Source organism: Convolutriloba macropyga, chromosome 10, assembly GCF_964194025.1.
Source record: "Convolutriloba macropyga chromosome 10, txConMacr16.3, whole genome shotgun sequence".
Lineage (NCBI taxonomy): Eukaryota > Metazoa > Xenacoelomorpha > Acoela > Convolutidae > Convolutriloba > Convolutriloba macropyga.
In genome coordinates, this window is record NC_134477.1 from 53,422,710 (window position 1) to 53,449,686 (window position 26,977).

Below are 26,977 nucleotides of genomic sequence, written 5' to 3' on the forward strand. Positions count from 1 at the left end.
TTGCAATAGATATCTAGTTCATTTCGAAGCTCGACGAGGGTTTTTTGAAGTTAAGAGTTAGTACTGTTTAACTTCGCTAACTGTAAGAACTGGTTTTGCAGTTCCACTTCAGTCTGCAGAGCACGCGACCGAATATTGGCTGATGCCAGATGTTCTAGTGCATATACTTTCCGAGTCCTTGACAGACAAGATTCCAATCGATACACTCCCGGAGAAATCTCGGAAATAACTTTCCACAATTCTGGCTTATAGTACACATTTTCGCCAAGTTGTCGAATCTCCTCGCTGTCTACCCGCTATATTGGATAATAAACCTTTTTTTTCCTTCTAAGTTTTCTCAAAATTTTCAATCTTGAACTCAAGATTTCCCCTTTTTTAATTTCTTTTTTGTCTCAAATTCGAGACGTTCCCGTTTTTTTGTTCTTGAACTCAAGCCATTTTTTGGTCTTGAACTCAAGACAATTGTTTGGTCTCGAACTCGAGACCTTGCATTTTCTTCTTTTTTTGGTCTTGAACTCAAGACAACTTTTTTGGTCTCGAACTCGAGACGTTCCCGTTTTTTTGTTCTTGAACTCAAGAAATTTTTTTGGTCTTGAACTCGAGACAATTTTTTGGTCTCGAACTCGAGACGTTGCCCTTTCTTCTTTTTTTTTGGTCTTGAACTCAAGACAACTTTTTTGGTCTCGAACTCGAGACGTTCCCGTTTTTTTGTTCTTGAACTCAAGCCATTTTTTGGTCTTGAACTAAAGACAATTGTTTTGGTCTCGAACTCGAGACGTTGCCCTTTCTTCTTTTTTTGGTCTTGAACTCAAGACAACTTTTTTGGTCTCGAACTCGAGACGTTCCTAGCTTTTTTTGCTCTTGGACTCAAAACACCTTATTTTTCTTTTTCTTTCATTTTTTAAACAACTGACTCCTTTAAAGACACTTCAATCATTTTTTCTGTTCTCGGCGTTCATTTATTAATTTGAGTAATTGATTATACATACGTGTTCCCGTTATTGGGTCAAGATTCCGCAATAGTTGTCGCCAAGACGCTCCATTAATAATTAATCCTAAATAGATGAACAATTTAGGAATATTTTTCACAAATTAAAAAATGAGGTAGACTGTTAAGACTGACACAGCAATGTCCTTCGCTTTTAACCAAATTTATCAGCTGTCTGTTCTTAAATTCCAAAGAAATTGTTATTTCATTTATTAGAAAACTTGTTGTTGGAACTGATCGTTCCACTGAATAAAATTTTCATGACTGTATTTTCCATCCGAATTTCGGAATGCTTCCCGACTGATAATTCCTTTACTATTATGATGAATTGGTCGAGCAGTTGGACTCTGTTTTACGTCTGATGTGGAGAAAAGGCTGCGATGCAGGTTTTCATCACTAACATTTATGTTTCTATTTATCGACCACTGATATGTCACGATTGAATTTCTTCAGCGTTTCTCCATATTTTTGAAAACTGCCGTCTTCTAATTTAACAACATTTGGGTACAGCGGGTTGCTTGCAGCGATTGTATAATTACGATACAAAATTTTTGTAATAGGGTCCATATATCTAATAAAAGTAAAATTTGTAAAATTCTTTCAGTTACAGACCTGTTGACTTTGAAGGTCCTGTCTCCAAAACCTGGTATGGCAAAGTTTTTAATCTGCCAAATATTCCTACAAACACCTTCATTTAAAGGGTACATTGATTTTAGTAGTTTCGAATTTTCTGTGAGAAAAACGACATCGTCATATACGTTGCTTTTTTTAAGTACCGACACTGTTTTTACCGCTTCACACATGCAAAATTTTAGTTTAATCTCACGTTGAACCTCAGCATATATCAAACTACCTTTTTGTTTTGTTTTTGATACTCGAATTTTGTTATCACAGTTTGCACTATGATCTAGAGAATAGATCTTTGTTGATACTATATTGTCAAAATCATAACCGTATAACTTGATGCATGGTCATGGAGAAGCAAAACCGGCAAGCAATGCCAGATACATCCATAGTGATACTCCATCATACGATGCTCCGCACGAACTCGCCTTTCTTTTTGATTCCATTATTTCTTTCTGGATTTTCCTGAAACAAAAACATTATCAGTTTCCTGACTGCTAAAGCACTCGTCATCTTGAACAGCAAAATAATTCTTTAATTTCTCAAGCACCGATTTTAATTGGCTGCTAGACCTTGTAGCCATTTTTGGTGCCTTGGGATCACTATTAATCTTTTCTTCGGTACTTTTTGTTTTACTACTAGATTCCAGTGGCTTTTTTTCTGGTTTTGGAATTTTTGTTTCTGCTGTTTTTTTTTCCAGTGTACTCTGTAGGTTGATGAAGTTGCACCTCCTCCCTCGGCAACATTTTATGCCTTCTCTTGCCCTTTAGATGTTTCTTGCTCTGACTCTTTAACTTCACTCTCAGACATGTCATTTGTAACATTTATTGACTCGTTAGCATCCTCAGCTTCGGATTGATTTTCGGTGTTTAGCTTGATTTCACTGTCTGTTGATTATTCTATTTCAATTATATCACCATCGTCTGAGCCGTTGAAATCGGTATTCTTCTGCTCACCAACGTTTGTTTTTCGTTTTGCCTGAGGCTCAGGCATGAATGGCTTTTCTCGTGTTTTATATTTTTCAGTCGGTCATAATGAACCTTAATAGTTTTCCTCATCTTTTTATCTTCTTCCTTGAAATTCAAATTTATAATTTCAACGATTCACGTTTATAATTTTTATCTTCTACCTTGAAATTCAAAATTATAATTTCAACGATTCACGTTTATAATTTCAACGATTATGTATGGTCCTCTAAAGAAAGAAGTAAATTTTATTGTTTCTCCCTTTTTAACCGTTGGGTTGAAAACTATGACTTCTTCGCCAAATTTATAGCTCTGTCCGTACTTACTGCGATCATAATAGGTCTTCTGGCGTTTTTGTTTGACATCCATATATTCTCGTATCAACTGATGCGTTTCCTGTAGTTTCTGTTTCTTTGTGAAAACATGGTCACTTGATGTTGCTTAAATTGCGGTCTGTGGTGTGCTATAGATGCTGTCTATAGGTGGCGACAGTGGAAAACCCAGTACCAGATACGCTGGGCTGTACTTTGTTACACTATGTAATGATGGTTGATAGGCCATCATCGCTATAGGTAGAAATTTGGTCCACTCATGTTGATATTGGCTTATGTATTTGGAGAGACATTCGTCTTTTGTCCGATTTAATCTTTCAATCATCGCGTTCCCTTGTAGGTAGTAGGAAGTTGTTGATGTCCTCTGGACTGCTAGTTCAGTCGTCGTCTTAGAAAATTGTCCTATTATTTCTGCAGATCTGACAGTCACAGCATAGATGCCAGCTACAGATGTTATTTTCGGACTCGAGGTTAAGAACCCGAATGCCCCAGAGTGAAAAACTTTAAAAGGAAGAGAGAAAAGCTTGCATTTGTTCTACAAAAATGACTGTCTCAGTGATAAGTCACAAGGACATTTTTTGCAATAAATATTAGAATTGCTGGAGGATTGTCTTGATCTGTCAGCATTTTGACGTCTTCTACATAGAGATATAGATTTCAGATCTATGCTCTCCAAATATAATGACAACAAATACTGAATCAACCACTAGTATCTATTCAGCCACCTTCAACACATCTCTATTGGCTGTACGACTTTTCAGACATGTGCAAGCTTTAAAACAGTGACGTGCAACACAATTTGACGACATCTTATTAACGACATGATCATCTGCCATTAAATCGTTTTTATCAGATGATGCGGAACCAATATAGAAAAACTTTGATAAAGGAAGGTTCGAGTAGCTTTAAGTTCATTCATCGTATAACTACACACCCTTTGTGAACAACCAAAAAAGCTCAGTATACCAATTTTCTAACAATCCAAGCTCATACATTTTGCTTCTAAATTTTAAAATCCCCATAAATTATTATTTTACGATTCACGAAATTTAGTACATTGTCCTTGATACTATTTAAGGGATATTTTGCGTCGCCCCCACCCCCTCCAGTTAAGATGGTTTTATGGGTGCATATTATTTCCATCCCCCCGACGCACCTGTAACATTTTTAAATAATCATTTACTGTGTAATGGCACGAGCTCTGTAACTCGTGGATGTAGTAGTAGTAGTTTAGGGCGAGCGAGAGATTGAGAGAGATAAGTTCTCCTTTCAGAGAGCCAATTATGCCACTTTACATTATTGCTCTCGGGGCTTGGGCACGTCATTTCACAGCTAAGTTGACTTTCTGGATTGGGTTGCAATATCCGCAATTGCGCATGAAAGCCCACGAACATGAATTTAAATGACGTAAAACAAACCAATTTGTCGAATTAAAATTACTTCTGATATTTAAAACAAACGTCTTCGAACTTTAAATTCATCGTCATAAAAAACTTTTGTGGTACTTGGTTAAAATGCAAAGTTAGAAGTTAAATTGTTAAGTATATTATGGTGAAGAAAAGTTGGTTTAAATAAACTAAAGTAAAAGAAACCGATTTGTCAAATTAAAATCACTTAAAACAAACGTTTTCGAACTTTACGTTCATCGTCAGTTTAAAACTGTTTTACAAATTGTTGAAAGATAAAAAAAATTTGTATTTACATTTGTCTGAGACCAAACTTAAAACAATTCTAGGAACTATTCTAAAAAATTCAATTGAAAATTTTTCCATATATACAATATTTAGACTATTTACAACTCATGTGTACATCTGTTATCAATTTATTTAAAAACATTCCTATTCCAGATTTTTCGATTTTGGCCATGTTCTTGTGTTTTTAGGGTTATTCCGAGTTTGCCCTAACCATAAGTATCCCTCTTGCGGAGGTTTTGCAAATTTCGTTTTGTCATGCACAAAATGTTTTTGCCCTATGTATTCTCATCTAGTCAAAATTATAATTTGAACTAATATTTTAGAGTTAGTTCCCCCCCCTATATTCATCGCGTGTGTTTAGTGCCGGCTTCAGCTTGCTGATATATTTAGCTTCGATAATCATTAGTTTTTCTACTGTCTGACAGGCGTCCAGAATTTTCCATTCAATGTCATTCGTGGCGCCAGGACATTCAACCAGATGTTGACCAACCTGTGAATCCTTCTTTTGATGTTCTGTTATCCTTGTGGTAACATGCCGGCTTGTTTGCGCAACATTGATGGAAACGCATCCATTGCATTTAGTCTCAAATACCACGTGGGATTTCAGGTCTCTATCGAAAGATGATTCCAGGGTGGGGAGGCATGTTCTAAATTTCCACCTTGTAAAAACCACTTGCAATTCGCATAATTTCTTCAATTTGCTTGCAAAGTTTTGAGTAAGGTTGCCTCTATATTGCAGAAAAATAGTTGGCTTATCATAAGATCTAGTCTTGCTTTTTTGATGCTCTTTTGGTGTCAAAAAACAAAACTAGATTGTTTGGCTCTGATGATACTTTTGTTGTTCAATGAATGAATATGATCCTCGTTTTGGCCGGTACCCAATATCGGTTTTATCATCGTGTTAAATTAAACAAGTCAACGAAGATATGTCAGTTTTGTTGATTCCGCTCGAAGCCCAAGCTTTGTCTAATCACAGGTCTTTTTTCTTTTCTGAAACCGATCAAACTTGTGTCAGCAATAAATGAGGTTATAAATTAAGTTTTAATCTAAATCTTTAACCTTGAAACCCAAGGGCTTTAGTACATGTTTTTTGTATGAGTGTGACACTCACACTGCCACCCTCTGAACAAGAATAGAGTGCACCACTCACTCAAAATTAAACAAAATTTTCTTTCACAGATCTTGTTACGTGAACGTCTTACTGTACAAAAGGTTTGAAGATTCATACGGACAGTTTAATTATCAGTTTTGGTTGCTCAAAACTTTTCCTGCCTCGTCAAGTCCAAATTCCCGTGCCGCATCATTTGTCAGAATTTGATATGCCCGGTTGATGGTCCTGAAGAGTTCTCCGTCTCCACCAGCACCGGGTTGCGTCAACAGGCTCATTTTGTGGTAGTGTTTCTTGATCTGATCTTTTGCAGCAGAACTTTTTACCAACAAAATCTCGGATAACGTTGCAGGCCGGTTCATAATGTTTTTGTTCCGAATCTCGGATAAAATTTTTTCCGTGACCGTTGTTTTGGCTCTTTCGTTACTAAGAGTACTCCTTTGTCGATCAATGAAAGAATCTTTTTTCGGCATTCGTTGGCCATATACTCATTGTAGTGTTCCAGCTGCTCAAGCTCTGACCTCAATTGGTCATTCATTTTCTCCATATTTTCGATGGCTTCGCCCTTCTTAGCAGCTTTGACTTTCAAATCGGCCATTTCGTGCTTCAATAACTTAATAGATTGCTCCTGTTCAGCATTTCTGACTGCTGCTGCCTGTAAGTTATCTCGTAACGCCTCACATTCGGCGCTCCATTTGCCCAAAACTTCTTTTGTTGCCTCTTTGGTTTTGTTGCAATAGATATCTAGTTCATTTCGAAGCTCGACGAGTGTTTTTTGAAGTTAAGAGTTAGTACTGTTTAACTTCGCTAACTGTAAGAACTGTTTTGCAGTTCCACTTCAGTCTGCAGAGCACGCGACCGAATATTGGCTGATGCCAGATGTTCTAGTGTATATACTTTCCGAGTCCTTGACAGACAAGATTCCAATCGATACACTCCCGGAGAAATCTCGGAAATAACTTTCCACAATTCTGGCTTATAGTACACATTTTCGCCAAGTTGTCGAATCTCCTCGCTGTCTACACGCTATATTGGATAATAAACCCTTTTTTTCCTTCTAAGTTTTCTCAATATTTTCAATCTTGAACTCAAGATTTCTCCTTTTTTTATTTCATTTTTTTTGTCTCGAATTCGAGACGTTCCCGTTTTTTTTTCTTGAACTCAAGCCATTTTTTTGGTCTTGAACTCAAGACAATTGTTTGGTCTCGAACTCGAGACGTTGCCCTTTCTTCTTTTTTTTGGTCTTGAACTCAAGACAACTTTTTTGGTCTCGAACTCGAGATGTTCCTAGCTTTTTTTGCTCTTGGACTCAAGACACCTTATTTTTCTTTTTCTTTCATTTTTTAAACAACTGACTCCTTTAAAGACACTCCAATCATTTTTTTTGTTCTCGGCGTTCATTTATTAATTTGAGTAATTGATTATACATACGTGTTCCCGTTATTGGGTCAAGATTCCGCAATAGTTGTCGCCAAGACGCTCCATTAATAATTAATCCTAAATAGATGAACAATTTAGGAATATTTTTCACAAATTAAAAAATGAGGTAGACTGTTAAGACTGACACAGCAATGTCCTTCGCTTTTAACCAAATTTATCAGCTGTCTGTTCTTAAATTCCAAAGAAATTGTTATTTCATTTATTAGAAAACTTGTTGTTGGAACTGATCGTTCCACTGAATAAAATTTTCATGACTGTATTTTCCATCCGAATTTCGGAATGCTTCCTGACTGATAATTCCTTTACTATTATGATGAATTGGTCGAGCAGTTGGACTCTGTTTTACGTCTGATGTGGAGAAAAGGCTGCGATGCAGGTTTTCATCACTAACATTTATGTTTCTATTTATCGACCACTGATATGTCACGATTGAATTTCTTCAGCGTTTCTCCATATTTTTGAAAACTGCCGTCTTCTAATTTAACAACATTTGGGTACAGCGGGTTGCTTGCAGCGATTGTATAATTACGATACAAAATTTTTGTAATAGGGTCCATATATCTAATAAAAGTAAAATTCTGACACTCTACTAACACAGTAACTTCTTCTGTGCAAAACGGAAGTTTAGTTATTGTTGCTACCATCTGGGCACATTTATGAACATATAACACAGATTCTGCCCTTTCAACGTGAGTTCTTTTCTCGAAGAGCGTTACTGATGGACTAACAATGTTTTTTGATATTTCAATCATTGTTTGAATTCTTAGTAGTTGAATCTCGCATTGGAGCATTCTAACTTTCATAAACAAATTTTTCTCTCTTTGAGATGTTCGAAATTAAAGGTGTCAACAACGCTTGAAAGAAACATTTTCGTTGTTATTTTAACATTACCAGTTACAGTTCTGAACTTTCCTTGGTGTAAAAAACACCTGGAACTCCGGTTGTGTTCACCTGCTATCCACACAAACTAGTTGCTTTTTCCTCTAAGATTTCTAATGCAAAATCTTCATATTCGTTTTTGTACAAAATTTTTCCGCTGATAAAAGTGGTCTTGTTGTTTCCAAAAAATTTTTGCAGGGTCCTCTTTATTAAAGTGTTTGATCGTTTGATATATTTGCTCACCTTGATTTTTTAAAAAAATAGTTCACTAAGTCGTTTTCAAAATATGTGGTTTTGTTGAAAACAGTTTTCGAGAAACCTAGGGTATCCTTAAAATTTAATAGGTTATTTTGTAGCAGCTTCCCCCAAATTGTTCCGATGTAAGTTTTTGTTTTGATTACCACTTTTTGAATAAGTTTTTCTCCTGTAGGTGAACCCACTCTACAAGCACTGCATACATAGCGCCTTCGCGCCCATTTTTTGCCATGAAGCTTTGACTACGTTCTTCGAAATAAGTGGTTTCGTTGGCTTGTTGTAAAATTCTTTCAGTTACAGACCTGTTGACTTTGAAGGTCCTGTCTCCAAAACCTGGTATGGCAAAGTTTTTAATCTGCCAAATATTCCTACAAACACCTTCATTTAAAGGGTACACTGATTTTAGTAGTTTCGAATTTTCTGTGAGAAAAACGACATCGTCATATACGTTGCTTTTTTTAAGTAGCGACACTGTTTTTACCGCTTCATACATGCAAAATTTTAGTTTAATCTCACGCTGAACCTCAGCATATATCAAACTAACTTTTTGATTTGTTTTTGTTACTCGAATTTTGTTATCACAGTTTGTACTATGATCTAGAGAATAGATCTTTGTTGATACTATATTGTCAAAATCATAACCGTATAACTTGATGCATGGTCATGGAGAAGCAAAAACGGCAAGCAATGCCAGATACATACATAGTGATACTCCATCATACGATGCTCCGCACGAACTCGCCTTTCTTTTTGATTCCATTATTTTTTTCTGGATTTTCCTGAAACAAAAACATCATCAGTTTCCTGACTGCTAAAGCACTCTTCATCTTGAACAGCGAAATAATTCTTTAATTTCTCAAGCACCAATTTTAATTGGCTGCTAGACCTTGCAGCCATTTTTGGTGCCTTGGGATCACTATTAATCTTTTCTTCGGTACTTTTTGTTTTACTACTAGATTCCAGTGGCTTTTCTTCTGGTTTTGGAATTTTTGTTTCTGCTGCTTTTTTTCCAGTGTACTCTGTAGGTTTTGATGAAGTTGCACCTCCTCCCTCGGCAACATTTTATGCCTTCTCTTGCCCTTTAGATGTTTCTTGCTCTGACTCTTTAACTTCACTCTCAGACATAACATTTGTAACATTTATTGACTCGTTAGCATCCTCAGCTTCGGATTGAGTTTCGGTGTTTAGCTTGATTTCACTGTCTGTTGATGATTCTATTTCAATTATATCACCATCGTCTGAGCTGTTGAAATCGGTATTCTTCTGCTCCCTAACGTTTGTTTTTCGTTTCGCCTGAGGCTCAGGCATGAATGGCTTTTCTCGTGTTTTATATTTTTTCAGTCGGTCATAATGAACCTTAATAGTTTTCCTCATCTTTTTATCTTCTACCTTGAAATTCAAATCGTTTATATTTTCAACGATTATGTATGGTCCTCTATAGAAAGAAGTAAATTTTCTTGTTTCTCCATTTTTAACCGTTGGGTTGAAAACTAAGACTTCTTCGCCAAATTTATAGCTCTGTCCGTACTTACTGCGATCATAATAGGTCTTCTGGCAATCTTGTTTGACATCCATATATTCTCGTATCAACTGATGCGTTTCCTGTAGTTTCTGTTTCTTTGTGAAAACATGATCACTTGATGTTGTATAATTTGCGGTCTGTGGTGTGCTATAGATGCTGTCTATAGGTGGCGACAGTGGAAAACCCAGTACCACATACGCTGGGCTGTACTTTGTTACACTATGTATTGATGATTGATAGGCCATGACCGCTATAGGTAGAAATTTGGTCCACTCATGTTGATATTGTCTTATGTATTTGGAGAGACATTCGTCTTTTGTCCGATTTAATCTTTCAATCATCGCGTTCCCTTGTAGGTAGTAGGAAGTTGTTGATGTCCTCTGGATTGCTAGTTCAATGCAAAGGCTACGAAATAATTTTGACATAAAGTTTGACCCTTGGTCACTGTGTAGGTTGACTGGACAGCCGCATCTAACTATTCAGTGTTCAACAAACGCTCCTGACACGGTTTTTGCCTCTTAATTGTGTAAAGCTACGGCTTCGTACCACTTACTGAATTGATCACCAATAAACAAAATGTACATGTTTTCCTAGACTCGGGAACTGGACCCATGATATCAAGAGATACTTGCCAAAATGTATGACTATGTTTCCATTTTGTGATTGAATGCCGATGTTTCTGCTTAGTGCCTTTCCTTTTTAGGCACACGTAGCAGCTTTCTATCCAATTTCTTACGTCCCTTCTCATGCACGGCCAATAAAACTTTTCACAAGTCCTTTGGCATGTTTTCTCAATCCCAAAGTTAACTGCGCTAGGCGAGTCAAGCAACAGCTCAAGCACGTTGGACACTCTCTCCCATGGTACAAGCATTTGGTAAACAGTCTCAAAGTTTGATTCTGTTTGGTGTTTACGATACAAAATTCGGTCTATGAGACAAAGATTTGTATACTGAACCCAGTATTTCTATAACTCCTTTGATGCTCCATTTTTCATTTGCAGTGGTTCCGGTATTTTTTTTAGTGCCCAGGAGTACACTTCTTTGAGTGGTTTGACATTTTGCTGCGAGCATGGAAGTTTTACTCTCTGCAGTTTGTCTAACTGCCAATTTCGAATAGCATAATCGGTATTGTCTTTCTCTGCGTCAATCGCAAAAGCGTTAACAAAAGCTGTTTGTTCATCGTCTTCTGTGTTTACGCGTGTGGGATTTTTTTACCTGCTAAGTTTCTCTATCGACCTTGCAACCATACCGTCTGGTTCTCTAAAACTGTAGATCAAGACAAGAGCCCGGTTGTCCGTTATAATTAAAAAGCGCTGACCAAGTAAATAGTTTTTAAAATGTAAAATGAGTTATATAAACGATTGAAAATAATTTCCGCTGAGTGGCTGAATAGTTTCGCTGACTTTTACTCAGAGTTTTGCTAGCATATGCAATCACTCTATCCTCCGTTCCTTGCTTTTGGGTAAGAATTGCTCCAATTCCTGTCAACGAAGCATCCATAGTTAGTGTATACGGATCTCTATCGTTTGGATATCATAAAACTGGGCGTCCAAAAGCTTGCTTTTTAACTCTGTTAACGCATTTTTGCACTCTGTACTCCATTAAAATTTATTTGACTTATTCATCAAACTGTTAAGAGGTTCTGTGGTTTTTCCGATACCGGAATAAATTTCCGATAATAGCTCACATGGCCTAGAAATGCCCTGACGTCTTTCAGGGAAGATGGTTCTTTCCTTCTTTCTAGAGCTCTTAATTTCTCTGGGTCGACCTCGACTCCACTCTCGGATATAATGTGCCTCAAGAAACTGACACGTCGTTGGAAAAAATTGCATTTTGATCCCTAAATTTTTAATCCATTCTCCTCTAAACGTTGGAAAACCAGTTCTAATTTTTTCAGATGTTCCTCGAAATTTCTTCCGGAAACGATAACGTCATCTAGATACACTAGAGCCATTTCGTAAGAAAGGCCAACAAAAATTAACTCCATTAGGTTTTGAAAAGCACCCGGAGCAGACGCTAGTCCCATAGGGAGTCTTCTCTACTTATACAGGCCTAGAGGAGTTATGAAAGCTTTTAAATTCTGACTCTCTTCCTCGATCGCCATCTGAAAGTATCCCGACAAGAGATCTATGTTCGAGAAGTACATCTTTCCCTCCAGTGTATCAATAACTTCATTAACTCGGGGTAAAGACCAGCCAGCATGATTTTTCTATTTGTTTGTTCAGACCACGATAGTCTACAACCAAGCGATAGTTGCCATCTTTTTTGGTACAAGTAATGATGGTGCTGCCCAGCCGGAATGTGTTGGCTCGACTAAGTCGTCTCGTTCCAAGTCTTCAACAATTTTTTTCATGGCTTTTCTTTTCTCAAATCTCATGCTGCCGTATGTACGTCTGAATGGCACAGCATCCTTTTTTAATTTTATTTTATGATAAATTGGGTTGCAAAATCCCATATTATTTGAGTTTCGCGAAAACATTACTTCATATTTTATGCAAAGTGACACCACTTTTGTCGTTTCCTCACAAGACAAGCTCATTGAACTTGAGCTCACACGCTTCTCAAAATCAAATTCATCTCTATGTTTTTCATTTTTGTCAGAGTTATTTTGTTGTATTCTTTGAATTTTTTTCAATGTTTTCCGCACAGGCGATTCTCGCATTTTTGTAAACTTTTTTTGATTTTAATGTAGTTTTCAGAACTCGAACCCATACGATACAATTTTTGCATTTAATGAAACCTTCGCAGCGACGAGGTAATTTGTGATCCTCAGCAGCAATTAAAAAATGATTCTTATTACTTCGTTGTGATGGGGACAATTGTAATGTTTTCCCAATTGTCCCGCAAAAGTGTTCGTTCTTTCTAAGGTTTGAAATCTATATAAAAATTCCATGCCCAATCAACAAGAAGTTATCTCAAATGTGGTCACTAGTAAATCAACTGTTGTCTCAGAGGTAAATTTTTGAAGTTGAACCTGAATAGCTGTTGACCCTTTTACAGGCATTTTTCCATTGTTGTCAGCTATTATATTTTTATTGCACACTCGCTGGCTCGGTTCTCCCAGTTGCTGGTAGCGTGTGTCGCTTAAAAGATTAACACTACTTCCACTATCAATTAAGGCCATTCTCAGTTTGTATTTTATCATTATTTTGGCAAACAAGGCCTCCACTGGAATGTTTCCGCCTCGCAAAGTTTTTACCTAGCTAGCTGAAAATGAAGCCCTACCATCTTCAGCTAATTCTCGTTTAAATACAGGCAACTTCGTTTGAAATTATTTCGAATCCCACATTCAAAACAATTCTTGCATTCCTTAGATGGTTGATTTTGCTGACCGCAACAGCGACATTTTTCTCTCTCAAAACTCACCGCTGTCTTTGACTGCTCGGCACGACTCTCGTGCGACCGATCTCGGCTTCTGTTCTCGCCTCCTGGTGTTGGCGATCACGCTCTAAGGTCGCAATTGGTTCGTCTATTGTCAGCGCTGCTTCTGTTATAGCTATTATGGTTTCTTCTTCTTTCTCCGGTTTCTCTTGAACTACGCTCACTTCCGCGCAGAAACTTTTTTGGCCTCGCTCCATGCAATAAAAAATTATCTTGCCTGTTAGATTGGTTAGTCTGCAGTGTTCGCACTAAATCGTTAATCGAATTAACTAGTTGAGTGTTTTCATTCGACTGGATGGCAGAAACCAACGGCTCATTATTCTCCTCCTCAATTCTCGTAAATGCTTCAATATGTAGTGTTGTTTCTATAGCTTTGTCTAAAGTCAAATCCGCGTCACCTAAGTTCTTTCTCAGGTAGAGTCGAATCTGACTATTTTCTATGCCTTCGAGGATTCCCCTCAGAATGAGATGTTCTCATATCTTATTAGACTCATGAGGGCATGCTTTCCAGGCCAAAGTTTGCAAATCACCGAGAACATCTGTTTTTGTTTCACCCGGCTGCTGTACTCTTCTAGCTAGCCTCCCCCGGAAAACTAGAGGTTTCTCATTATAATGTTGTCTGAAAGCTTTTACGGTCTCATCATAGCTCTTCCTGGTGTCCACCGAAAGTGTACGATAGAAATCAATAGCCGACTTTTGCAGCCTTAACGCAAAATAAAGCAGCCGTTCATCAATTTCGGTTTCGGCGCCGTTTACTCTTTCCTTTCTTTGCCACTTTTGAGGTTGTGACAAGAGTTCAAAGTGTCTAACACAACTCTCAAAATCATTCGAACCCGTAAAAGGCACCGGTAACAGCGTTTTTGAGGAGTGCCGCGCCATCAGTGTTTTTTTAAAAGCTGCTGTTTTTCAAATTATCTCAAAAATTACGTCAGAACCCGAACTCTTTTCTGACACTCGAACTCAGCAGCTTTTGAATCTTATTGACACTGTATTTTGTCTTGAAAACATTCAAATAGGTTCAATTTTTGTATTTTAAGTCAAGTTATGTCGAATTAAAGTTCGCTTGATTTTGATCGCTATCTTATTATCGAAAAAACATACTCGAACCGATTTACGATATTCGAAATTTTAGGGATTATTCACTTCAAGTTTTGAAGACGGCAGTGGTCCTTGTCAAATCTCGACACCATTAAAGAATTTCTCTTTCGGGTCGTGATGTTAGAACGCCAGACTCGTGTCGAAATTTGATTTTCAAACAGAAAAATAGATTTCATTTAGAAATCAGTACAACGCTCGTGCGCAATACTCTATGTCTTTGGCCAATTGAGCGTGGTACTTGTTTAAAATCGAAAGTTAGAAGTTGAATTGTTGAGCAGATTATTGTGAAGAAAAATTGGTTTAAATAAACTAAGATTTCATTGAGCGGTTAGCTCTGATGGTGAGTTTGGTTTTCAATGAATGAAAATAATCCTCGTTTTGGGCGCTACCCAGTATCCGTTCTATCATCGTGGTAAAGTAACCAAGACAACAAACATATATGTCAGTTTCGTTGACTTAACTCGAAGCCCGAGCTTTGTCTAATCACTGGTCTTTTTTCTTTTCTGACACCTATCAACTCTGTGTCAGCCCAGCATAAATCAGGTAGTAAATCAAGTTTTAAACCAAATCTTTAACTTTAAAACCCAAGGATTTTGTACATTTCTTCAATATACGTGTGACACTCAAAATACTATCTTAAAAAATTAAATCGAAAACTTTTTCTTTATACAAAAATTAGCCTATTTAAAACTCATATTTACATCTGTTATCAGTTTCTTTGAAAACATTCCGATTCCGGATTTTTTTGATTTTGGCCGTGTTTTTGTATTTCTAGGATAATTCCGAATTTGCCCTGACCCTAAGTATCCCTCTTGTGGAGGCTTTACAAATTTCGTTCTGTCATCCACAAAATATTTTTTGCCCTGTGTATCTTTCTCAAGTCAAATTTATGAAATGATTTAATATTTTAGCGTGAATTCCCACCCGCTATATTTATCGCGTGTGTTTTGTGCCGGCTTCAGCTTGCTGATGTAAATAGCTGCGATAGTGCTGAGCGTCTCTAAAGTCCGACAGGAATCCAGAATTTTCCATTCAATGTCATTCGTGGAGCCACCACGTTCGACAAGATTTTGACTCACTTGTGAATTCTTCTTTTGATGTTCTGATATCCTAGTGGTAACATGCCAGTTTGTTTGCCCAACATAGATGAATACGCATTCAAAACAACTTATCTCATATAAAACATTTTATCTCATAAATTTGATTAACCTTTGATAATATAAATTCAGTATATATTAGTTAATTGAGAATTGTTGACTTCCCTTGTAAATGTACAAGTCAGTTTAGAAACTATTTGAAACAATATTTAATTATTCTGGTGATATACATTGTACATAAATTTGCGAACTGCAGAAGAAAAACCAAGGCACAGAAAGGGACCTCCTCTGGGCAATAGTCCCACAGAAGCTAGAAAAGCCCCACGATAGTTACAGATAAGGCCAGCACAAAAGAAGGAAAGCAAAAAAATCTGAACTCATACAGGAACAAGGTATCCAATAAATTCTTTTTTAAACAAATTCTTGAGATGATCTTTGGAACGTTTGAATGATGTTTTTTCTCAACAATAAAGCCAATACTAATCAAGTAATTCAACAGAACGCATCATCTCCAGGCCATCTAATTCTTATCTGAAGCTTCATTCAGGCGTGGTCTCTTGAAGAGGACAGATGAGAGGCTCCTCGTACTATGACAATATTCAACGTCGAACTGATAAAAGCTGTTCAGATACTTTAGCGTTGACTGATTTCAAAAAAAATTTCAGTACACCCTGAATGTATAAATCGTACACACTTAGAATAGTAAAATCTGAGAAAAGGCAATATACACTTTCTCTCTGTTTTTTTGAGAATATCAACAGCATTTTTCTCTGCACCATATAGCTACGATGATAGTTAGAACAAATTATACATCCATACATACAAAGACCATATCGAACTATCGGTTCGATAAAGGAACGACAATAAAGAATAAGATCGTTTCTATTCGCAATTTTCTTGATTCTTGTCACTGAAAACACATACTTTGGAATGCATTTTACAACCTTATCAACATGACCGTCGGTGGACAAATTTTTGTCTAAATGAATGCCTAGGTATTTCACAGAATGTGAGCTCTTCAACCTCTCTTGTTGAAGCCCAATATCGGTGAGCAGTTCACAGAACCGCGTGAGTTCAGATTTTGTCTCATTTAAATACAATTGATTACAAGCGATCCATTTTTGCAGGCAAAAAGTGTCAGAAGCAATGCATTTGTCATCCAGAGTTTCAGCTGAGTACATAAGTGTTAAATCATCCGCAAACATATAGATGCACAATTGTTTGCAAATATTTAAAAAGTTCATATATAAAATGAAAATGAGAGTGCCGAGTATTGATCCTTGTGACTTACCGCTACTGATTACTTTGAAATCTGAGAACGCTCCATTAATGAACACAGTCTGTTGCCTGTCGGTTGCTCCTCTCACTCCATAATTTTCCAGTTTCTCAATAATCAAATCCTGAATAATGGTTTTTCAAATGGTTTACTAAAGTCAAGGTGAAAACAAAACTGTTTGGTTGACATGTTAAATTGCAATTTCTCAACTATCTCTGAGATTGCCAATAATATACTACTTCTAGTTTGAAAAACGAATTGTTTTTCATTGAATAGTTTGTTCATAAAGCTACACAATCTGATATACATAGCTCATTCGAAGAATTTGCTAACAATCGGCAAGATTAATACTGGTTGATAAATGCTCACCTCAAACATTGAGCCTTTCTTGAAAAGCGGAGTTATGCGTGAACTACTGAGACAATCTAGAAAATTTTCTCGATCAAGCAACATTATGATCAGCTTCATTGAGGAGAAAGCTAATGAGTTGCTTTCACAAGCTCAGTCTATTGCTGCAATCTTCATAGGGCGTGGTGACGGATGTAGCGTAGTGATCTGTTATAATATTTGGAATAACTTTGTTTCTGTTATTTCGTTACATCGTTATGTCGTTGTTTTTCCTGTTACATATTATATGATCAATCAGAGTAGATGATCTCTCACCCATCCGGGTTGATTCAGTAATGATATGTTCTACACCGTAATTTATGAGAACTTTCGTGTACTTTTCAGTTAGGCTATCTTGCTTGAGTAGATCGATGTTCATATCACCCAATGAGTATAGGCAATCAATATTTTAAGAGGATTCTTCCAGAAACTTATCAAGGTCCACAATGAATTTGGCTTTAGAGTTGGATGGCGAATTATGAATACAGCCCACAAAAAACGATTTTTGCAGAAGAGTTGTACATTTTAGTAGTAAAATGGGATCTTGTCCAAGAGTTCTCGTCGGCTTTTTTCGTGCGGATATGCAGAACATACAAGGAGGGCACACACGGAAATAAATCCGTTTTTAATATTGAATTACATTATCACGATAATAATTTAAAGTTTAGCGTTCTGCCTATTCCTGGTGATAATTGAACTCAAGTATTTCAACCACTTTCCTCAAGTTATTGAACACGCACTATATAAAAAAGTAACACTATAATTATCCAAAAAACAATGTCAAGAGATAACATCATCAATAGTAGTGTAGGGAAATATAATAAGAGATTTATACGAGATAAAAATGCATGTGGGTCAACAACAGAAAATATCGACTAATAAGGTAATGCGCTAGAGGAGGATTAAACAAAGCGCACATCGCGCCCAGAAACAATTACTTTTACCGCTTGGTAAGTTTCGCAAAAATCTTTAAAGAAATTCTTTGTGATATATTTGTTGCATCAAGTAGGGATAATTTTTCTCATCACCGACATTTTTGAACGTCGAGTTATATAAGGGAAAAGTTGTATTAAAAAATAAAAGTTGCATAACATAGTTAATCAATGTGAATATATAGCTCATGTGCTTGTCGGTGCAAATACAGCACTACATATACGCCCTTAAGCAAAATTAAATAAACTCTTTGAAGACAGAGATCTGAAGAGAAATAAATAATGAAATGGTCATTTTACCAAACTAATTGAGTTTCATTACAACGTTTTCCTTTATGCCCACCAATACGTTTTGTGGTGGCACAAATTGCCGTCTTTTCTTTTACAACCTGTAAAATCACATAACTAAAAATTTGAATTACCAACTAATCAATTTAATTTCGATCTTGGCAATGCTAGGAGTTGGAACAAAGTTTGATTTTTAGGCTGATTTATCCCAAGTCAACTTTTTCCGCGAAACAACAATCGAGATCGTCTCTGTTTTTGCCCTCACAGCTTATTGGGTGCATACTATTTGAACCCCCAGACGCACGTGTCATTTTTGTACTTAATGATTTAATATGCAAGGGCACGTGCTGTAACTGCCCGGGCCGAGGATTTTCCCCAAAAATAACGGGGAAAAGAGTGTAAAGAGTGTATAAATAAAAAAATTACCCCCTATTTCTCCGCTTAATTAAGGGTGGAAGAGTGTAATTATAGGAGTGTAATTTTAAAAAATAAAGGTGGAAGGAGTTAATGAGGATTGATCCCCCCATCTTCCCCCTGTCGAACATGTTACTTCAATTGTCTGCATTAACCATTGCGCCAACTGACACTAGGGTCAGATGTTTCAATTTGGTTATATTAGTAATTGTGTAAGAGTGTAATTTTTTATCAGTCCACCCTAAATTACACTCTTTGTAAAGAGTGTAAAAAGAGTGGAGAAAAGAGTGTAAATAAAGTGTAATTTTTTAAAATTACACTCTTACCCTCTTTTCCCCTATAAATAGCAGTGGAATACGCATTACACCCTAATCCCCGCTAATTAGGGGTGGATTAGGGGTGAAACCTCGGCCCGGGTGAGTGTGCAAAACGTACTGGAAGGTACGAAATAAAAAGATCCCTAAATCTAGTTCAAGCTATTTAGGCCACTTGTTCAACATTTTGTTTATTGTCATATTTAGACTGCAGGGGTTTTCTTTTATAATTCCCACGATACAGAACAGTGACCAGGTGGCATAAAACTACCTCAACTGGGCATGCTTCCCCGGGACGAGGAATTTGGCCAAAATTATGTAAGATCAGCGGCAACTAGCGTTGACAAGTCGGAAAATTCACCGCAATTTTCTTGCATAATTTTGCGTTGAATGCGTTGAATTTAAAGACAAAAATTCAACGCATTCAGCGCAAAATTATGTAAGAAATGGCGGTGAATTTTCCAACTTGTCAACGTTAGTTGCCGCTGATCTTACAAATTTACCGTTGAATTTAGCGTAGATCTTACATATTTAGCGTTGAATTTAGCGTAGATCTTACATTTTTTTGCGTTGAAATCAGCGTTGATCTTACAAAAAATCAACGAATAGAACTCTGGGTATGGGACTCGAACCACTGACCTCCTGTTTACTTGTCGCCTCTTCTACCTTTGCGCCACCGTACCTTGGTTTCCCTAAGAGCCGCAATCCTTATAAAGCATAGATCTTACATATTTTGCGTTGAATTTAGCGTAGATGTTACATATTTTGCGTTGATTTTAGCGTAGACCTTACATATTTTGCATTGAATTTAGCGTAGAACTTGCATATATTTCGTTGAATTTAGCCTAGACCTTACATAATTTCAACGTATTCAACGCATTTATCATGTGAGAAGTACTGGGAAAAATTAAAAAAAATTTTTAAGTTTTGAAAAAAAAATTTGAATTCCTAAAATGGTCTGAAATGGTTTTTGCACCATAAGAGAGCAAATGGTTATTTTTTGCTGACTTCATTTTTCTCAATTGTGCAGTATAGGGGTCGAAACAGTAAAAAAATTAATTTTTCGAAAAAAAACTTGAAAAATTGGAAATCTTCAAATGGTCTGAATTGGATTTTGCACTATAAATGAGCACTAGAAAAGATTTTTTGTTACTCACCTCTGGAGTATAGGGTTCGAAATAGTGACAAAATTAATTTTTCGAAAAAAAACTTGAAAAAGTTTTGAAATCGTAAAATTGTCTGAAACCGATTTTGCACTATAAAAGAGCACTAAAAAGTGATTTTTCTCACCTGTGCAGTATAGGGTCGAAACAGTTAAAAAAATTAACTTTTTGAAAAAAAACTTGAAAAATTTGGAATCGTAAAATGGTCGCAATTGGATTTCGCACTATAAAAGAGCACTAAAAAATGATTTTTCTCTGACTTCACGTTTCTCACCTTTGCAGCTTAGGGGTCCAAACAGTGAAACTGATTTTTCGAAAAAAAGTTGGAAAAGTTTTGAAATCGTAAAACGGTCTCAAATGGATTTTGCAGTATAAAAGAGCACTAAAAAGTGGTTTTTTTGCCGACTTCGCTTTTCTCACCTGTGAAGTATCGGGGTCGAAACAGTGAAAAAATTGACTTTTTGAAAAAAAACTTGAAAAATTTTTGAAATCATAAAGTGGTCTGAAATGGAATTCAAAAAACTCAACCTTAAATTTGTAAGATCTAAGCCAAAATTCTACGCAAAATATGTAAGATTGGTGTTCAAAGCGTTGAATTTATGTAAGATCTACGCTAAATTCAACGCTAAATATGGAAGATCTACGCTACAATTCAACGCTAAATATGTAAGATCTACGCCAAATTTCAACGCGAAATATGTAAGATTGGCGTTGAATGCGTTGAATTTATGTAAGATCTACGCTAAATTCAACGCTAACTATGTAAGATCTACGCTACAATTCAACGCTAAATATGTAAGATCTACGCTAAAATTCAACGCTAAATATGTAAGATCTACGCCAAAATTCAACGCAAAATTATGTAAGATTGGCGTTGAATGCGTTTAATTTATGTAAGATCTACGCTAAATTCAACGCTAAATAGGTAAGATCTACGCTAAAATTCAACGCTAAATATGTAAGATCTACACCAAATTTCATTGCAAAATATGTAAGATTGGCGTAAAATGCGTTGAATTTATGTAAGATCTACGCTCAAGCGTAGATCTTACATAAATTCAACGCATTCAACGCCAATCTTACAAAATTTTGCGTTTTTTAGCGTTGACACCTCGGCCCGGGTCGCGAGCCGTGCCCATGCCTTAGTGGTCCGCTGGAATTGATAATCACAACACAACATGTTATACGCTGGTACAAAAAATAAGCGCTTAAGCCCTATTGGGCAATTATCAACTCGAAAAAATTTCTTTTCAATCTTTTGTCCAAGTTTTTGTTTTCAATCTCTTGTCCTTGCCTTCAAAAATACCCCTCAGGGTAAACATATACAAATTGAGCGAGAGAGTATTTATTCTTCACGTGCTGATGCCAAGCTTGCGTCTTCTCAGCGAGCTTTTTATCTTCTTAAAAGTTCTATTCCGTTCAATACTGACAGCAATGTCAAGTATAAATTCGTTTCGTTGTTACGATTTATTAATCTTATTTTATGGCAGTCAAGTGTGGCAATCTGATACTTTCCTGATGATGAAGCTGAAAAAAAAACCAAGGACGTTGCTCTAGATGTATATTTTGGCTCTAGATTTGCGTATGTCGAGTTACCTCGGAGCAATATTTTATACCGATGTTTCCAGCTGCAACTACTGGACCTCACATGCTTTATCCAATTTCTTGAGAGATTTTACGATGCCGATCTTTTGAAGCATTTTGTAGTAACCCCCAAAATGGCGAATGTTCGTTCTTCTTTATGCGGCCTATAACTCCGTGCACCTAAAAGGAGTCATAGACTTTTAGAAATCTCCGTCTATATCTGTTATTTTTTGTATCTAATCTGTAAACTTCTATCGTTTCCTCCTGATAATTCTTGCTCGCTTTATACAAGTTGTCAATGTAATACCTGCAGAACGTACAAAAGTTTTCGTTATTAACCAATTTTGAACAAGGATAAAAAAATGACGTTTTCTTTAAGTTCGCTAATATTGATGAAAAATAACAAATCATAATTTCGATTGTATCATGAATAAACGTTGTTCGAATGTATAAAAAACAAACCTTCTACATCATTAATTGAACATACTCTCGCACCAAAATTTTTCTGAAATCAAGCATTCAGAAGCACTTCATACGCATAAAACCAATGATGACGATATAACTGACTTTTCCAAAGCTTTCTTTGTGGCAAATGCTGTGAAGGGTAGTGAAAATCGCAGTTTAAAAAAACGCTAGTGTTAATTGTGGTTAATGTGGAGGAAAAAAACTAACAAATGTTTCTCGTTCTTTTGGCGATTGTTACTTGTAAAATTTTTATTTTCACAATATTGTGTTGGTAGCAATAAAAGTTTTCATCTGTTGATATCAACTTCCTCCTGTTCCGCGCTGTACGCAGTTAATCCTAAAAAGTGTAATCCAAATAATTCACCATGATGTTGATCGAAATCAATATAAATACAAAAATTCAAGAAGAGTAAGCAACTGAGAGTCCTAATTTGCTCTGCGTTCGTTTTACTGATTCTGATTTGCTACTCCAAAAAAGTAACCAATTTTAAAATAGGTGTTTTCTTCTTCCCAAAAATAATTTTTGTCAATTGAATATCGTCAAGATCAGCAATAGATCAACAGTTGCATGTTGTAGTGCAACAAAAATGAGATGAACTTAAATTAAGGATAGATAAAGAATGAGCGTTTTTTATTTTACTCAAATAGGAAAAGATCTTGACATGAGAAATGCAATCGAAGAGTAAAACTTTTTACAAACAAATTAAAGATTTCTCTTCATAAAAAAAGTTGATAACTTTTTATTATTCCTCCATTTGGTATTTGGTGATAAATTTGCTAATTTTATATAGCCACTTTTGGTCAAATTGGGCGGTAAAAAACTTGAGGTCAATAGTTCTGATAACAAAAGTCTATTATGATCTTCCTTGATCATAGTCTATGATAACACAAGCGAAAATTGCGTGCTCTTCAAATTAAGAGAACAAGCTTGAATCAAGGAACTTTTGTAGATGATGAGATGGACATCATATTAAACACGCAACTGATCAACAATAGATCAACAGTTGCATGTTGTAGTACAACAAAAATTAGATGAATTTAAATTAAAGATAGATAAAGAATGAATGTTTTTTACTTTACTCAAATAGGAATAAATCTTGACATGAAAAATGCAATGGAAGAGTAAACTATTTGCAAACTCATTAAAGATTTCTCTATATAAAAATAGTTGATAACTTTTGATTATTCATTCATTCATTTGTCATTTGGTGATAAATAGATCTGATAACAGATAACAAAAGTCTATAAGGATCTTCCATGATCATAGTCTATGACAACACCAGCGAAAACTGCGTGCTCTTCAAATTAAGAGAACAAGCTTGAATCAAGGAATTTTTGTAGATGATGGGATGGACATCATATTAAACACGATATAGACTTGACCAAAATTGTAGCAAGCCAAATTTAACAAATAATAGCACAGGCTCATTTTTTCAAGTAGTTTAATTATCCAGTCAAATTTTTGCTTTGAAAATTGGCAAACATTCTCAATATTTAGCTTCCTGAAGACACTAGTCAAATTTTGTAGGTTTCTCCTGCATGCTTCTTCACTATCCGTTCAAAAGTAATGAGACTCGATATTCGGAAAAATTTTTCTGGACTTAGTTTATTACAAAATAAATCTCGATGACTGCGTTATAAACTGGTAGGAACCACTATACATTTTACGTCCAATAAACAACTACGTTTTAGCCTAGAAATTGTACGGATTTTTTAAAACTGAACGGGTGTAATTTTCATTATAGAAAAAAACTCAAGTACGCTGAGTTTGAAAAAGAAGTTTAGAAATGTAGGTATAGAAAAACCAGGTGGTTTTCCAAAAAGAAATTCTATCAGCAGTTTTACTTATTTGCGTACGCACAAATTTTTGTAGCATATCTCATTTTTTTCTTAGAATCGATTGGTATTGCTCGTATGTATAGGATATCTTTGAACGAACCTAATGCTACATAAACAGTTTTAACTCAGAACGTCAGATTGCAAAAATAATCAGAAACCTAATTACTACTGCTAGTTTAAGGGAGGTTTCAGAGAGAGTGGTTACTTATTGAGAAACATCTTTCAGCTCCCCCAAAGAATTGTTCTATTTAAAATTTTTCCGTTGCAGTAGCAGCTTCTTGGATTGCTGCATCCGCTTTTTGAATACAGCCTGCCTTCAGTTTGGATAAAGCTTATGGATATTGTAAGAAACTGACAAAAAAAAATTAGACTGTAAGTTTTCAATCGGATATGTAAATTCTTTTATGAATCGTTGAAGTGATAATAATTGTGCTTTTATATTGCGATAAATTTCATTCGAAAATTGCTGCTCAGCTTGACATCTTAAATGCAAAGATTGTATGTTTATAAGACAAAAAAAGACATAAGACATATCTTAATCAAATTCCTCTAAACTGAACAACAATTTGAGAGTAACAAACATAGCGAATCTCGGTGAAAACAAGCGGACGATCAATCATTTGAGAAGATTTTTTTCTTCTATTATATACAGATTTTTTAAGTATGTTTTACATCTGCTTAGCTTGCTTGCATTATGTATTTCATTGCAATATTTCAACAAAAATTCCAAAAATAAATTTGCAGCAAAAAATAAGATTAATAGTCAGATTTATCTTTCTCAATATGCTGTAAACGCAAGAAGCAAAATTTCTCATGCACAGAATACTCAAACATAGTACTGTAGTTAGAACATAGAACTAAGATTTCAAATTTTGTGAAGGTAATGTCTTAAAATTTTGCAACATATCTCAAAAAATACTAAAGAAAAAACTCAGGGGCTTCTTAACTGTCTCAGTGTTGACATGCACCCTTTCTCAAAATCATTTTTTGCCAGCCCTACGGTTTGAAGATGCCACCTCTGCATTGCAAAAGCCTGTTTTTGAAACTAAGATGATAACTGAAGGATCCAATATATCTAACTGCAATTGAAACAGGTTCGTCTTGTCATAAATTTTAGACTGCGAGTATAAATTGATTGATATCATTGATCTGGTCTGTCCTTGATGTTCTAAATTGGTCTCAATTTTTGTCTGCTCACAGTCATACATTTTCTGGTCGTCGCAATTTTCGAGTCATCATATTCGTATACTTTAGCCTCCGTTTTATTGAAAAATTTTGCGATGAATCGCACTATTTCTAGCAAACTGGAATCACAGCCAATTTTCCGTCCGGATTACCTGCATGATTATTTCCAATGATTGCCTGGACCCCAAGTGGCAATTTTTTTACCACTTGATGAGGGATTATGCGGTATATTTTTAAATAAAAGCAATCAGTTGGTTATATTTTACGAGGGTTTTAATTTAATGACCAGACGACAAAGCTTATAACCTTTGTCATATGGTTATTATTATATTGAAACCTCATATAATACAACCAACTGATATTGGTTTTCTAAATATTACCACTTAAAACGGCTCCGTATTTTCTTGGCTTTTTTTTATTATTGCTCAGTACAAGTCGGGTCGTCATCAAAAAGTCTTTGAAGCTAAGTTTGTAAACAGCTTACCTGTAGGTGTAATTTCTGCTCTCAACTTTGTAATTTTTGGAGTGCGCGATTTTTCACTGATATTATCAAATGTAATTTTGTAACCACTCCTACTGGAAGCACTAGATAATTTTTTCGTTTGCTCGTTCAGCGCATTCAACCAATCAGATACGATTATTTTGTGTCGGTTTTTGTTCGGCCCCGATAACGCAAACTTTGTGAAATTAAACGCCCATTTTTCAATATTTCGGATCGTTTCGTCAGAACTGGGTAAGCTGTCGGGCGTGTCGGCTGTTAAACTCGTTTGTTTCTCGGACTCGCATAAACTTGCCCCGCCTGAAAGACTTGGTTCTCGCGTATGAACTACTAAATGTTCATTCGTTTTAACTGATAGTTGCGATTTCTCAAACCGATATTTCGAAACTTTCTCTTGTAATGATATTTTCTTGGTTTTCGCTTCGGTTTTAAGTTGGCGAACATACGGTTGAAAATTGATACTATAATAACGAATAACGCTTTGGAGCGGTTTTTCTAAAATATCGCATAAATGTTTCGTAAAAACAACGTTAAAGATGAGAGCAATGACAAAAATATCTAATATGTCTATGTTAAACTTGCGTAATATTAAGATAGTTTTGAAAAACGGGCGATTAAAATGAGCGTAGCGATCGCAAGATGAAATGTCAAAGTTTTCAGAACAATAAGCTAATTGGTACGACCTTAAATCGGGTTCTTCTGAAAAATCAATTCCGTAGTCATCAAAATCATGGAAATCAGATTCTTGATATTCTGTACTTTCTGTGTCATAATTTGCCTCCATTTTGGTACTGACGAAAATTATCAAATTACACAAGAAATTACCTCAATTTTAGGGAAGTATTTGCTATAAGGAACGTGTTTTGAAAGCCTAGCGAATGGTTAAGATTAAATGCGTGAAGAAACATGAATTTTAAAACATGCTAAGATTTAGAGTGCTAATTTGCGTTCGCATTCCCAGAAAATCAAAATATCTGGCAATGTGAAGAAATTTCCCAGTGGCCTTACTTGTAAATAAATGTATTACTGGTTTAAAACCGAAACCCTGTATAACATTTGCACTAAACACTGGTTTACGTTTCAATATCTTGAAGCTGAAGAGAGATTTTGGGGGAAATTTGGTTTGTCAAGAATTATATGGCCGAAAGCCTTTGCGTGCTTTGTTGCGTTCGACCGGGTTTACAAATGTTTATTGCAAAATTTCTCCAAGAATTTCAGTTTTGTAATTTTATGTGTTTTGTTTATAACT

General features: G+C 35.8%; 1 protein-coding gene across 1 annotated transcript in view; it reads right to left on the minus strand.

The window, feature by feature from the left end:
* LOC142348700 (uncharacterized) overlaps window positions 1-26,758 on the minus strand; it is a 64,960-nt gene extending 38,202 nt beyond the window's left edge. Inside the window, exon 1 of the mRNA XM_075400150.1 lies at window positions 25,714-26,758. Within this exon, the coding sequence (XP_075256265.1) occupies window positions 25,714-26,512 (799 nt within the window). The 5' untranslated portion in view covers window positions 26,513-26,758. The remainder of the gene's footprint in view (window positions 1-25,713) is intronic.
* Window positions 26,759-26,977: the final 219 nt, after the last annotated feature.